The sequence below is a fragment of the Cryptomeria japonica genome, chromosome 3 (assembly GCF_030272615.1).
Source record: "Cryptomeria japonica chromosome 3, Sugi_1.0, whole genome shotgun sequence".
NCBI classification, from domain to species: Eukaryota; Viridiplantae; Streptophyta; class Pinopsida; order Cupressales; family Cupressaceae; genus Cryptomeria; species Cryptomeria japonica.
Genome location: NC_081407.1, coordinates 872,444,402 through 872,461,339, shown reverse-complemented (window position 1 = coordinate 872,461,339; position 16,938 = coordinate 872,444,402). Strand labels below are relative to the sequence as shown.

Here is a 16,938-nt window from a genome sequence, read left to right as displayed (position 1 = left end):
CCTTATGCTCAAACACATGCTCAAGATATGGGTCAACCAAGACAAATGGATACTCAAGGACTTCCTCAAAATTTTGACACAAGGAGACCTCATGCCAAAATTGGGGGCAACACAATGGAAAATGAAAGGCCCATTGAATATGGTTTATATACACAAAACAGATATGGGGTTCCCCAACAAGAAATTATGCCAAGTGCTCCATATATGTCGCAACAATATAGACCTCCATATGGACATGTCTACGATCAGTATCATCCATATATGCAACAAGTTCCTCCTCAAATGGGTGTTTCAAACATGGGACATGCTACAAGAAATCCATCTCCTCCCAAAAATAATTTGGAGCAACAAATTAGAGATCTACAAAAGAAAGTGGAAGACATGGGCACATCAAAACCCACATATACTATGAGAGATATATGCCCTTATCCCTTTGATAAGAGCATTCCAATGCCTCCGTTTCCTCCGCACTTTGCAACGCCGAAATTTGACAAATATAGAGGGAGAGGAGACCCCAAGGCACATATAAGACAATTCTTCACAGCTTGCATTGAGGTAGCGGCAGAAGAAACATACTTAATGAGGTTGTTCCCACAGAGCTTAGGAGATCAAGCGATGGAATGGTTTTCTCAATTACCTCCTAGTATTAAGTCATGGGGCGACTTAGTAGAAGCATTCATTCAGCATTTTTCTTACAACATTGAAATAGATGTCTCAGTTACTACCTTGTGCAATACGAAACAAAAAGAAGGAGAATCTTTCGCATCATTTTTACAAAGATGGAGAAACCTAGCTAGCAGATGCTCTTGTGAAATCCCGCAAAAACAAATGGTGGAAATGTTCACACAAAATGTTAATAAGGCTATTGGCTATGATCTCAGAAAAGCTTGTTTGTCTACATTCAAGGATGTCATTGAAAAGGGCCTAGCAACAGAAAAGGTCTTAATTGAACAAGGAGTTATCAAACTATTCAAAGAAAACAAAGAGGACTTCAAAGGAAAGGACAAACCAAAATTTTGGAACAAGAACAAGAATACAGTTAATGATGGTGTTGTTGATGCCAACACAGTGAGACCAAAGTTCATCTTTTCTGGATCAAGTTCTACCAACAATCAAGTGAACAATCAAACAACTTCAAAACCACGAAGGAAGTACACTCCATTGGGAGAACCACTTGAATCAGTATTCAAAAAGCTTGTAGCAAACAAAGTGATCACAGTCCCAGATTTTCCTCCATATGAACCAAAGGTAAAACCGAATTGGTGGAATGATGATGAGTTTTGTGAGTTTCATAAGAGCAAGGGTCACAAGATAGGTAATTGCCATCGATTGAAAAACATTGTGCAAGATCTCATTGACAGAGGAGATATAGAGATTGAGGGACATTCATCTAACCAAGAGCATGAGGTGTTTAAGGAACCATTCCCAAAACATGGCAAAGGAAAAGGCAAAGTCACATATGATCAAGCCAATTACACCAGAGCACCTTACAATTATGATTCTACCATCAATCACATCTCAATGGACAATCATATCTCTACCATTACTATCAAAAACAAAAATCCCGGGAATCCTCCTCAGTGACCTAGGATTGTCCTAAAAGGTGTGGGATCTTCATCCGAAGCTACCTCCGAATGTCATGTTACAACCCGTTGAGGTAAGATTACATTGCCAGGTGCCTCCACTAAGAATACCAATCCTTTATCTACCAAGCCTGAGTACAATCTTGTAGAACAGTTAGGGAAGACACCCGCGCTCATCTCCATTCTTGAGCTCTTACGTATATCTCCTGCACATAAATCCATCCTCGACAAAATCTTGAGAGACACTGCTGTCCCTACTGATCTGAACGTGGACCAGTTTCAAGCCATGGTGGGATACCTATCCATTCCACATTCCCTCACATTCACAGAAGCCGATGATGCCTCCATAAGTCAGCCTCATAATGTACCTTTACACGTTGAAGCCTTCATACATACACACCGAATAAAGCGAGTCCTGATAGATGGAGGAGCTGGTCTAAACATTTGTACATTGAGCACTATTAAACAATTAGGATATTCTGATAAAGCTGTGAATTCTACAAACAAAATTACTATCAAAGCATATGATGATGAAGAGCGTTCATCCAAGGGCACAATCATTTTACCTCTCAGAGTTGGGCCAGTTACAAAGGATGTGGTTTGTCAAGTCCTTGATCTGGATCTCACATACAACATACTCTTGGGACGCCCATGGATTCATGAAATGAGCGCAGTCCCATCTACATATCATCGATGTATCAAGTTTCTACATAATGGAGTTGAAGTGACCATCAAAGCGGATCCAAATCCATTCATATATTGCAACAATTTGCAACCTAGATCCGAAATAACAATTCCAGCTAATCGAGAAGCTATTCCTTCATCGACATATGTGGATCCTGAATCCTTGAAAGCTTCTACATCAAAACAAACAAAGCTCAAAGAAAAATTCAAGGTTAAAGACATGGGATGTGGTGAATATATCTTCCATGTTGATCAACTCCCACTATCTCCTAAGGCATTTAGTCGACAGGAACAACCTACAAACAATTTTCAATGCCAAGGAATTGGGTGTGAACCACCTAGTGTTGTGGCTACTAAGTCTGAATGCAAATATCCTCTAGTGGTGCAAGCATCTCTTGATATCAATAGTCCTAAGAATGGTTCCAACAAAGAATCTATTGAGCGTATCGCCAACCCTCTTGAGGACTCACATAGCCTTACCATATCATCCACTCATTCCATTTCCACTCCACTCCCAGACTTGGATCAACAAGAATCACAAAAGCCCTTACTCATTGGGGATCAAAAATCAAGCTTTGAAAAGAAAAATCTAAAAGTAAAAACTAAAGAAAAGTCCTTTAGTCCAAATCAAAATCAAAAGCTATTGGACTCTGCAAAAATCAAATTCAAGGATAAAAATCCTATGAAAGAAAAAGAGCAAGAGTTGATATCCCCTAATATCAAAATAACTGGGGGCAAAAGTTCTACAATTTTAAGTCAAAAAGCATACTTGTTGATCTTAAGTCTCCATCATGCTATCCTACTTTCACTTCTTTTCACAGTCATAAGCCTTCATAACTCATCCACTTGTTCCACACATCCTTTCCCTTTTGGTGATACATCACGGACCTTTAATGGAGCTTCCTCGAAGGACTTTGCTATTAGTGATGCCCAAACTTCTTTAGGTGACACGCATATGGGCCTGTGTAGTCCACACACTAGTAATCCTATTGCAGTTCCTTCATCAAGGAAGACAGTCACTCAAGCTACACATCATTCAGTCAAGGAACAATGCAGCTACAATCACAAAGTCAAGCCTCGCGCATTTGAGGTAGGTGACTTAGTACTCAAAGAGAACTCCAAGAATCAGCAAGACAGAGATAAGAAGGGCAAGTTCGAACCAAACTGGCTTGGTGCTTACATCATCACAGCAGCATATGGATCTGGGGCATATCAGCTCTCAACTACAGAAGGTGAACCCTTAGAGGATCCTATCAACAGCATGCACCTTCGCAGGTTCTACACATAAGCTCTTCGGAACATCCTAATTCAAAAATACAAAAAAAAAAATCAAAAATTTTAAAAATACAAAAAAAAAAAAAAATTATAAAAACAAAAAAATCGTTACTTGGTGAAAACCTAGCAAACAGGCGCCTTGTGACAACAAAAAAAATTGAAAAATTGAAAAAAGTAAAGAGAAATAATTTCGTCCAACGGTGAAAACCACTTCGGTGGCGCCCTGGGCAAGTACCATGGTGAAAACTGGGTCACCAGCGCCATGCGTAGGGACTTTGCTCCTCCCTCCTTCAGGATTCTCTTTCATCCTTTCACTTCGCACACATTCACAACCTATTCACTCACAATAAACTTGCCCATTCCCATCATGGCTTGTTATTGATTTACCTAAGATTGGTTAGCCATCCATAACCCTCCCTTTTCACTCCCTTTCCATCCATAATAAATCAGATCCTATCTGTGACTACGGCCAATTCTTACGTCTAGTAATGGGTGTGGAACTGAGAACATCACATGTTTCGAGGAGTACAGTTTCTTTCAGCTTTCTTCAGTCTATCCGAGCACAATCCGCAATAAAGCAGCATTTGCATCGCAGATCCGCACTAAAGTTCCATCTTCTCCGCAATAAAGTATCAGTTTCATGGATTCAGTCAGTTTCAGATGAGACACAGCAGCAACAATGGGCTTCAACAAATCGAATCTTTCAACAGACTCAGACAACATATGGTTCAGTGCTATCGATCCTTTTTGTGAAAGTGAACATTGTGACCACAATCGAATAAGACTTAAACAAGTGACAAGAGACACTAAACTTGAGGACTACAGTGGATGTTGGTGTCGAGTCTTGGTTTTCTTTTGATTTTATCTTTTTGGTGACATGTCTTTTAGCTTTTCCAGGATGTCTTTGACTAGAAAGGCGAGGATGGGGTATCGTCACCTATTTGCATTCGCTGTCTGTGGATTGTCTCTTAATAACGCTATGACTTGTCCAAGGATATGAGGACACTTTGAGTCTAGTATGAACTGGGGCATTCCTTGTTTGTGACTGTCTTATCTCCATGCAAACAGGTACAATGAATTTCTGGGCCGAACAAATGCCTCGATTGTCATAACCTATTCTGCCATAATAAAGCTCAATGATGATAATGCACAAGAAGCTCTTTCACGTTCATATCTTCTGTCTTCCATCCCCCTTTCTTGATTGACTTCCATCGTCCTTCTGAGTCCACGTAGCCTGCTATCACATGACTGAGTATAATGACACACCAAAAACATTTGCATTTCATATAGTTACACCTGCATCACCACATATAAGCATTTCATACATACATATAGATACCACAATTGCATCACATCCTGCATACAACACATGTTAGCACATCTCACATTGTCATTATGCAAATAATCATTTGCATTATCATATTCATTTGCATTACATACATTCACATTTGCATCATGCATCACATATACAACATAAAAGAACAAAAATATATTGCATTGCATCATATAAGCATCCATATCATAAAACATGCATCACATAAGAACATCTCATCACATAAGGTACACATGCATATAGCTGCCGCAAAAATGAATCATCTCATATATAATCAAATGTGTCATAATACAATGATGTCAAAAGAATCATATGGCTACAAAAGAATCACCCGCAGGTGTCTACAATACAATAATGGTACATATACTGATACAATGGGAGCCCACTATAGCTATGAGGAACTCCCTCCCTCGGAGCCGCCTCGCCTCGACGGAGTCTGAGCTGTAGATGGACCCGCCCCAGGATCCCCCTGTCTCTCTGGTGGTGGTGGAGGCCCCATGACCCCACCGCTGGATGCTTGTCTCCTGCGACTCCCTCCCGTAGCCATCGCTGTGCGCGACGATCTCTGGAAGCTCCTAGCCCGCTGATCTGCTGGCACGGCTGCATAGTATAGATCCCTCCAGTAGGCGATCTCCTCTCCATCTCGCAAAACATATGCGTAGCCTGCCGCTGCATCCTCTACTGCCCGCCTACCTGCCCTCAGAGCTGTCTCGGCCTCTGTGTATCTCTGGATGGCCTGATCCCTCTCCCGCTCTGTGTCTCGGACCCTGATCCTGAGGTGGTTCCTCTCTCGAACCAAATCCTCAATCTCATCTGCCTGGCCCTGGCAGATCTCCCGTAGCCTCACCACCTCATCCTCCTCAGAGTCTCCGCTCTCCGTCCGTGCCTGTGGCTCCTCCTCTACAGGTGCCTGTCCCCCAACCTCTGCCTGCACCTGCCCCTGTGCCTGTATAGGTACCTGTGGCTGCACCTGTCTCTGTCCCTGTCTAGGACCCTATGCTGCTGGCACCTGCAGGGGCAGTCCACCCCGTCCTCTCACCACTGGAGCTGCTCTCTCCTGTCCTCCCTCCCTCCGAGGTGCTACCCATCTCTCTCCCACCACTCCCCTTCACCTCCGCCGGCCCCTACCTCCATCCCCTCCTCCATCATCATCCTCTCCTCCACCCTCTCCATCTAGTGGCTCTGCCGGATCTGTCAATCTGGGAAATGGATGCTCTGTCCAATATGCAGAGTACTCGGCATCCATCCCTGCATCCTCTACCTCTGGCCACATGTCCCATGGCATCGACATCATCTCCGCTAGCTGCATCACTGCCTGATCATATGATAGCAGTGGGCCAAACTGCACCTGATCTCTGACCGTACGGGCATACATGCCCGAGCCTCGTGGCATCCGCTGAATCCGCCCGAACTGCCTGCACACCCTATCTACCAGCTGCCTCTCCAGAATATAGGGCGTCCGCCCAATCAGATACCTGCTCCTAAACACATATGGTAGCTCCAAGGCATCGTCCTCCCACTCCTCGCATCCTAGATACGGCCTCCAGATCACCATGTCAATATCATCAATAACTCTCCTCCAGTGCTCCAATCTCCCAATCTGAGGCTGGGATGTAATCATGGCATATAGGTGCACAAAACTTTGTCCCTGTCCTCTGCCTCTGAAATGAATCAGCCGTGTGATGGGAAGGTGCTCATAGGCCCACACCTGCAAGAGAGTCACACCGCAGCCCAAACCCACTGATCCGTGGTATACAAACTGATGCAGCTCATAATACAAATGTGCTAGGACACATGGCCCCCATGCATACCTAGTGTGCTCTGCCATCAGCGTCTCCAATGCCCCTCCCCAACCCACCGCCAATCCTCGTGTGGCCCTGTCTGGACACAAATATCCATTGATGACTCCCCCAACAACTGCCGGCAATGCTAAACCTGTGGCAGTCATGGTATCCCAGGCTACATGACCTGCTCGCATCTCCAAACCGGGATCCTGAAACACCCGTCTCAATGCCTCCTTGTCACCGTCACGGTCATAGGGAATCAACTCTCCATCAATAGGGACATGTAGTATCCTGTACACATCCTCCAATGTCACTGTCATCTCACCCATCGGCAGGTGAAACGTGCACGTCTCCGAGTGCCATCTCTCGGCCAACGCAGTCAGCAACCCCATGTTTGCCCGAAACTCAGGCACATAGAGCATATGTGTGAGTCCCATCTCCTCAATGGAAATCATGTCCTGGATCGACAACTCTGGTCACAGTCTCTGAGTCGACGGGAATCTCTCCCGTGACTCTAACATCAGTAAATACTCCTGCAGTCACATAATCAATCTTGTCAGTTATCGTGGCATTCACTGTTTATCACAAATGCTACTTGCTACCTAAATGCATATGGTTATCTACCCTAGTGACACTCACTGTTCATCACAAAGTGTTGCTATCTATCCTAGTAGTGCTCCCTGTTCATCACAAAGTACTACGTGTGTGACATTCCCTGTTCATCACAAAGTGTCACTCACATTCGCACTCCTTGTTCATCACAAAGTGCTGCCTATCCTGGTGCTCCCTGTTCATCACAAAGTGCCTTAATCTATCCTAATCTTCCTAGAGGACCTGCTTGAGTGTATCCTCTCAGCAGCTTATCCAATCGACAGCGTATGTTCATCACAGAACTGTCGATTTGACCTATAAGACTAAAACCATGCATTTAAACACACAAACGCACTTTTACAACACACAGGCACTTTTAACTCATAAACGCGCTTATAGACTGCATACATGTGCCTATGCCAGACACAAACGCGACCAGGGAACACAGACGTCCCTACATGACATAAACGCTACTAAAAATCACAGATGCTGCTGCATTTCACAAACGCGTCTGCATTCAACACAAACGCGGTTCCAGGCACAGACGCGCCTGGATCCGACATAGACGCGCCTGTTGGACACAGACGCGCCTGGCGCTGACACAGACACGGTTGCGCGTTTTTGCACTTTTAAACTATCCTATTCCTAGCGCATTTATTGCTCCTAAACATGCATTTATGACAAAACTCGAAATGCGTGAAAGTACGAGGAGGTTTTCGGGTACTTACCGGCTCTCCTGCATCGGCTGGTCGCTGGAATCGGCGGACACGGTCGAATCTATGAATGAATGCCATCGCTACTGCCTGCTGCTGCTCTTTTCTCGCTCTGCACTGTGATCTTCTAAGGGTGTGGATGACAATGAGGATGTCTTTTGCCCGTGGCCTATCTTATAGCCTACCCTGGCCCTGGCCTTCATTTCTCGAGTCAGTCTTTCTCATCCCGTGACTTTGTCACTTCATCCAATCAGTCCATTCTATCCCGTCTTTCTTATCGAGAGATTGTCTGCAATCTTTTCAGACATTTTCATCCAATCTCTCGAGGGGGCATATCATTCCCATACTGGGGCAACTTTGTATCAGTTCATCTTATCTTCTTTGAAACAACGCGACAAGCCGCATTGTCTCAAAGAGGGGCAAAATGTAGACACCCAAAATTGTCATGTCTAATTAAATAAATATTTTATTTATTTAATTATCTAAGCCTAATTCTTCTATTAATTAAATAAATTTTTATTTATTTAATTAATTCATTTATCCTCTTCTAGCCTTATTTTTCATTTAAATAAATACATTTATTTATTTAAATTATCCCTTTCCTAAATTAAATAAATATTTTATTTATTTAATTGTCCTATTTCTTCTATTAATTAAATAAATCTTTATTTATTTAATTAATTCATTATCCTTTTCTACACATGACACATGTCACTCATCTCTTAATTCATACACTACCTACCTCTTTCATTATTTTACTATTTCTTTTACCTACCCTCTAATCCTAGCCGACCTCTCTTTTTACACCTCTCAATCTTAACCCTCCATTTCTTATTGTGTCTTCTATTTAAGGAGATGCTTTCTTCAATGACACATCCTAATGACTGATTTTGGAGTACTTGGCTACGCTACAATTCCACTTGCAACCACATTCCGTTCTTTGTTGAGCTCTTGTGCATATAAAAATCTGAGAGCAAGTATATCAAGCAAGATCAATGGAGATAGGAAGAATGGAGATCAAAACCCTATTGGACATGTGATGGTATAATCTTTGTGATTTTGAGTTATTTGCATTGTCTTAGGTTATCTTCATATGTTATGGTGGATCTTTGTTCATTGTTAGGCTAGGGTTTAGTGGTTGGATTCATTTAGCCTTTCAATTTTGTTATTATTGTTATCCATTTTCACCATAAACAGTATATATTGAGCAGATTGGCTATGTTAGATATGGAAGATGAAAAAGTAGTTCTGTGAATGTGTGGATACATAGAGTGAGTGGTAGATGCAGAGTGAGTAAATGCAAAGGTTTGGAGGTGTACAAAGCAGACATATGAGTATATTCAAAGAACTATTATTTACATTTGAAGAAATGCCTTTCTGTATACATTTAAATCTATTACTCTTACTACTTTATAAGACCAGTTTTGTATCTTGCCTTGAAAAAGTGATCTTCAGTTGAGTGAGTCTCTCTTTTTGTATCTTGTTTGAGGTTGTGTGCCTCAGTCTGCAAGTCTGGAGCAGTAAGCTCTTTTTGACAGGAAGCCTTATCTATTATAAAATTGTTACTATATATTGTGAGTTTAGTTCTCACTATGGTTTTTCTCAGTTTAGGATTTCCACGTTAGGATTTGGTATTATCGTGTGGATGTGTTTTTTGTTACTACTATTTACTTTCAGCTCATTGATATGGATGAATGATGTTAGAATTTGATATGGATGAATGATGTTAGAATCACTTTAATTTGATAACATTTTATGAATGATAATTCACCAACCAATATTAGGGGTCCCAACAAAAATACCTCATGAAAGACATTGGGAATAAATTCCCTTGGGTGCTTGTTTGGGAGTGCCATGATCACTAGATACCAAAGTTTCAACACTAGCACTAAATGTGGGGTTGAGGCTAGCCAAGGCCATAATAAACCCAAAAAACTGCCACAATAAATGTGGTATGATGATAGAGCCACCTAAAAAAAAGTAGATAGTAAACAAAAGCAAACCCTAACAGAGCGCAAAACAACCATCAACTTAATATTTTATGATAATATGAAATTTAGCCATTAATGGTATAATGTGATGATTAAATTATGGCATTCTAGTTCTCTCCACCAAGTTTTTGTCCCTCATTAATTCATTGAGCTCACAATTTGAGAGCCCTCATTGGGTCATTCTACTTGCACAATTGAATTGTTCACCCTTTGAGATTCAAAACCCTCATTGGGATATTATGCTTGTAAGCACTCAAATTCTATTGGGCCATAGTGGTCATAGTTTTCTTACCATTGCATTAATGATGATTATTTATGTTAGGGATGAAGAACTACTTATTTGTAGCTTCACTAATTCATAGCTTCGATAAAAAATATTCAATAATAAAAAAATTAAAATCTAATATTCAACCATATCACAATATATCTATTGAAAGTGTTGTAATAATAACGAACTAACCCCCTATTCCCTTTCTCATTTATATTTTTACATGAGAGTAGTAACTCTTTAAATTTTTCTACATCTAATTATATTGATTGATATATTATTTACTAGATTAGGTGTAGGGACTATTAAAAAGCATGGGAGTTTATTTGAGTGATGAATAATATTTTTACGTTATAATAAAAATCAATAACATAATATAAATGGACTGACATCACATCTTGAAAGGTGAGATTGGACCGAGAAAACAATGACAATACAAAACATGATTGCATCATTAAGTTGTCAAAGTTATATGTATAGAAAGGGATCCTTATTAGCAAGTGGGGCCAACAATCTAGAAGAACTTAACCATCTATAAACTTCTCAAATAACATCTATATGGAAAAAAAATAAAAAAAAATCAACTAGAACAACTTTTTCTATGAAATCATCTAGAATGACAAAATTTGATCACATGGTGAAGGAGACTAACCATAACTTTATTGACACTCTTTAAATTTGTGGCTCTATCAATAATGACACCCATGTGAAAGGAAAATATTCCAAGGAGAAAAAATTCATGAACAAAAATACAAAAAAGTATTGTTCCATGTAAATATTTACGAGTGAAAACTTCTCAAAACCACTTTATGAACTTGAACTTGCATATGAACATTAAAACATAGCCTATTTTGAATGAAAAAGAAATGTCAAGCAAATCTTGTCTGCTATTGTTTCATGTAGTTCAGCATTGATCAATTAAAACAAAAAAATATCTTGAAAATAATACAGAATTGCTAGTCAAGTCAACACCTTCCCCATTGTGATAAAGATGTGATATCCGATTTTGTCGGATGACTTCTGCTACGACATTTCGAGTCGTCATATGGTGACGTAATGAAATCGTTCAATTAGCATGGGAATTCTTTAACACCATGAGCTATAATAATATATTTCCTATATCAAGTCTATGTCCCAAATCGATCTCATCTCCTGAGCTTCGGTATACATTTATTTGAGATAGCCAATTGATTCTTTGAAACGATTCTGATCTGTTAGATTTACCATTAAAAGTTTTATATATTTTCTCCCGGCTGCTTAACTCAGATGGAACAGAAAACACGAGAGATGCCTCGGATTGTATATCCGTGTGCCGCTTGCAAGATTCAACGAAGAAAATGCGGAGAAAACTGCGTGCTTGCTCCTTATTTTCCACCAAATGATCCTCACAAATTCTTAGTAGTACACAAATTCCTTGGAACCAGCAACATTGTCAAAACCCTTCAGGTATAAATAAACGATTTTTAAAAGATTTTTCCAGAAAGATTACTCCTTTTCTCAGATTTAACAAAAAAATATGAGTATTTACTGCTACAAATCGAGCAGTACTTTAATCAAAGTATTGATCGATGGAATCCGTTTGCTCTTTTTGCTGTTGTTTTGATATTGCAGGATATTCCAGCTGAGAAGAGGGCAGATGCAGTAGAAAGCCTGGTATACGAAGCAAATTCAAGAGTTAATGATCCAATCTACGGTTGCGTAGGTGCCATTTGTCGACTACAGAAGCAAGTTTTACATCTCCAATCACAACTGACAGCAGTTCAAGCTGAGCTTCTCAACACACAGGCTAATCTTGCGTCTCTCGTCACCGACTTTTGTAAATCCAGCGAAACAGGAACTGCAATGGATAATGAGTTAATAGTAGATCAAAATAGTAAGGAAGGCCTAATAGTAGTGCAAGGTGATGAAAATCCTTTTGGATTTTGGGATCCGCGGTGAAGGTGTTTAGGGTTACCTGAGAACCCTTGCCTATTTTCAGGCGAACTCATTCTATTGATTCTCCTGAGATGATTAATTATAGAGTCTCTTTAATTAATTTTTAATTTATGTTTTTATATAGTCTTAGAAACAACTTATTTACAAGACAATCAGTTTATAATTCGTCTCTATTATTTAATAGGTATTTAGAATATTTTAAACTTGATATCTTTATCAATATTGATCTGTAATGTTAAACTAATAGTACTCCTTGTCTCTATATAATTTTTTTTTTCTCTTTTGTATATGCTGATCCATTTTATTTTGTAATGTATCTAGTGAATTAATTATCATATTTGATAAATCTCTCTCAATCAAGAGACCCATCTTAAATTTTCACTTTTGAAAGTAATCTTGTTGCAAACAATAAAAATGACAAAAGTAAAGAATACCCTCTACACTTAAAAATGTCTCATTGATCATGTACTAATTATTCCTCTAATTGATTAAATAATTCTTTAATTATTTAATTAAGTTAATTAATCTTATTCTTCTAATTTCATATTTCCTCATCATTTTATTAATTATTCTATTTTCCTATTCTTTAATCATTTTAATTATTTTCTAATATTAATTAAATAATTATTATTTAATTAATTGTGATTAATTCCCCAATTTAAATAAGTTACTAATTATTCAATTTCTATCTCCAATCATCTAGTCATTCAACCCTTTTCTAAATATTAATTAAATATTTATTATTTAATTAATTATTATTTAATCCTTTAAATTAAATAATCTTTATTATTTCTAACTAATTAAATAGTCTCTTTAAATTATTTAATTAACTAATTAATTCTTGTAATTCCAAATCCCCAAATTCTAATTTCATTTAATTTCACATCCTTCTAATTTCTTCCAAATTCAAATACATGTGCATGATTTCAAAAACCAAATTGAAAATCAAAGTCAAGTTCTAAATATATTCAAATGCTAAATTGAATTAATAAATTCAATATTTGAATTAAAATCTCATGGAAAGATTAAATTAAAAATCTAAATCTAAATGCAAGCACATGCTAAATTAATTAATAAAATCAATTAATTAATTAAATCATTCATCCCTCCAACTTCTATTTTCATCTTTCAGTTAGCTTTTTCTAAATTAAACTCTCTGTGTCATCCTCCTTATTTCCTCCAATCATTCTTTTTCTTCCTCCAGTCAGCTTTTTCTCAATCAGTTGACTCAATTAGTCTATTCAATCTATTGATTTTTACTCCCACTATCAGCAGTTCAACTATCAACTTGCATTTGAGCTCACCTGAATTCACACCTCTTAATCATTATGTTCCACCTTCCAATCAATCTTCACCAATTATCTATGAATTGAGCATCCAATCTCCATTCTCAACAATCATGAATTTTGAATCTTTGTGTCACTTGCAGGTTACCAGCGGCACGAATTTTGAGAAAAGATTTTTTGTCACGCAATCAAGCTTACATCGTCACACAATCACATAGATAGATTTACGCATTCGACCCTTCGGGTTCACGCATTTTCTCTGACAGGGTCATGCAATCGCCTTGTCCAGATTACGTAATCGCCCTTTCTGGGTCACGCATCCGCACGATTAATTGTTGTTTTATTTTTCTTCTGTCTGTTATTGCTTCTGTATAATTTTGTCTTAAATTTGGTTAATCCAAGATCAAAATAACTTTTTTATTTCAGGATTTGATTAACACAATTTATGGCAAGAAAAGTTCAGTTCAAGATTTCAGGTGCAAGAAGGACGAAACAACAAAGGAGAGAAGCCAAACGATATCAAAAACTTCTCTAGGAAGAAAAATTGATACAGGATTCGGAAGAACAACTGGCCTTAGATAGATATAATAGCCTAGTTCTTTCTTATACAGTTAAATATGATCTAATCAATATTGAATGAATGATGAGGGGTTTGGCTAGGGCTTCACAATTGGTTTTGCAGGTTCTTGATCGGGTTTAGTTTTCTTGTATTTTTCTATTTTTTTTTTGTTGTCTACATTCTGTCACGCAATTGACCTGTTAGTGTTATGCAATCGAGCAGATAACGTCCCACATTGGCTATGTTAGATTCACGCATTCGCTCTATCAGATTCACGCATTCACTCAGTAAGTATCACGCAATCGCTCAGGTATTATTATGCAATCGCCTCTATCAAGTTCTCAGTTTGTGTTTTCTATTGGTTTATTTTGCTACTAATCTTCTGTTACAGCCTGTGGAGGATTAGTAGAGAGGATTAGATTAGTAATTTTGCATGCACATGTCACAACAGTTAAAGTGGACATGCATGGATAATCTCACACTTCAATTTTTAGTGCTTAAAATCAACAACAGTTAAAATTGACATGCATGGATAATCTCACACTTCGTTGTTGGTGCTTAAAATGAACATGGGCTAAAATTGACATGCATGGATAATCTCACACTTCGTTGTTGGTTCTTAAAATGAACATGGGCTAAAATTGACATGCATGCATCTTACACTTGGTTTTTGGTGCTTAAAAATCAACAAATGGTTAAAATTGACATGTATGCCTTCATTCTTGGATTTGGTGTTTAAAAATGACATGCACATGTGGATCTAACACCTAAATTTGGGCTATAAAATGAACGTAAATTAGGTTGCATTAGGTTAAATAATTGTTTCATTTTCTTAAGGGAAAAGAACTTTTCATTGTGTCTGGGGTGGACCTAAAGTTGCACTAACTGACTTTCTACCCGCCATCGGGCTTTTGGGAGAAAGAAGGAAGGTGACAATGACATCCAAATTTTCTTTTTGTTCTACATAGTGAAGGGTATCTTTGACTGGGGATTTCATCACCCCATAATGGTACTTGAAATTGGGATGCATTGGGGATATCATCTCTCCCAGTGTACTCTCGAGCGGGTTTTTCGAGCCGCTATATAAATATATTGGTCAAGCGGCTAGAGTGTTGAGTGAATTCGACGTATGTGGGGGCCTTCCTTGCATCGATAAGCTCAACTATAGCCTTAAGTGGCTTGCTCTGAGAATCCGTCATTGGATCGGGACCCCTCAAAACCTAATACTAAGAAAAAATTAGTTGCCAAAAATCCTACATTCAGTGGTTCTGGGAGTGCGGATCATACCCCATAGATACCCTTCATGTACTTTACACTATGATACAAGAATCCCTCAGCTATAAGATCCTTGGATCTTCAGGGTAAGAGAGATTGGCATGCCCAAGAAGTGTGTGCCGTAGAGTGGAGCCAGTGCTACCAGACTCTCTATCTGTTCATTTTGTCTTGGCATTTCGTAAGGGCCTCACTGAATGGTGTCCACTATCCAGCCTAAGATTGTATTCCATGCATTTTTATGTATCGATGTGCTAGACCAGTATTGAGTCAGTCCCTTGGGCTATTTCAGGCCCTATCCCACGTATCTCTGAATTATCTGAGATTGTATGAAAATTGAGTCAATCAGCTATACATACCTACTAGCAATTATTCTTAGATTTGGAAAACTACAAAACATTGTCCTACACATGAAGTTACAGAAAACAAAGTCCATTTTGAAATCAATTCTCAAAAGTCCTTACATACTACTGACCCTAGGTAGTCTTTTACATAGTCCTTTCATAGTCCCACTTATGTCCTCATTATCATCTTACATAGTCCCATTCACATCCTCATTATCATCCTACATAGTCCCACTTATGTCCTCATTATCATCCTACATCTTTTGCGTAGTCCCACTCACATCCTCATTATCGTCCTACATCTTTTGCATAGTCCCACTCATATCCTTACTATCATCCTACAACTTTTGCCTAGTCCTCACTTACATCCTCATTATTGTCCTAAGTATTTTGCATTATCATTCATATTAGTTACATTTGTATAATCCTAATTTTGAGTCCGCATTATCATCCTCATATACATCCTTGTCTAGACCTCATATACGTCTATCTTAGTCCATCGTCATTTGCATAATCATCCTAGAAAGTCATACCCCAAATGTCCAAATCACAATCAGAGGATTAGTCAAACTCAACCTCAACTCAAACAAGTTTGTCAAGTTCAACAAATCAAACATTATCGCATTCAGAGAAATGGAGAAAATATCTTACATGTTATGATCCTAGGTCAAAACTAAACAAGAAAATATCATGGATTGGAATTATACATTTCGTAGGGAAGGTGGAGGGTTCATCCCTTCCATTCCTATTCCATCGCCATCCATGGAAACCTTAGCTCATCAAATCAAAACTTTGCAACAACAAGTGACAGACATGGCTAGTCCTGACAACCATAGGTGCTGGTTAGAAAACATGATGAGAGAAGTGATAGCCATGAGGGGATCAGTATCAGACCAACCTTCTTATTCTTGTGAGACCATTCAAACATGCCAACCTTCATTCTTCAACAAAATCGTTCCTACCTTAGTTCAACCAACATTAGAGTCATGTAAACCTTCTTTTTCTTTCAACCCACTACATCAATCATACCAATCACATCAACCCAACATTCAAACCTCTTTCAACCAAAATCAAACCCCCTTCAACCAAAGTCCAAATAAAAATTCATTTAACCAAAATCAAACAACTTTCACCCAAAATCAAACATCTTTCACCCAAAATCAAATCCCTTTCAACCAAAGCCCAAATGAAAATTTACACCAACCCAACATTCAAGCCTCTTTCAAGAAAAATCAAACCCCTTTCAACCAAAGTCCAAATCAAAATTCATTTAACCAAAATCAAACAACTTTCACCTAAAATCAAACATCTTTCAACCAA

General features: G+C 38.7%; 1 protein-coding gene across 1 annotated transcript; it reads left to right on the top strand.

The window, feature by feature from the left end:
• The first annotated feature begins 11,509 nt into the window (after positions 1 to 11,509).
• Positions 11,510 to 12,160, top strand: LOC131076443 (LOB domain-containing protein 1-like). Its single transcript, XM_058013626.1, has 2 exons — positions 11,510 to 11,668; positions 11,834 to 12,160. Exons 1-2 carry the CDS (start codon positions 11,510 to 11,512, stop codon positions 12,158 to 12,160), a joined length of 486 nt encoding a protein of 161 aa, XP_057869609.1.
• Positions 12,161 to 16,938: the final 4,778 nt, after the last annotated feature.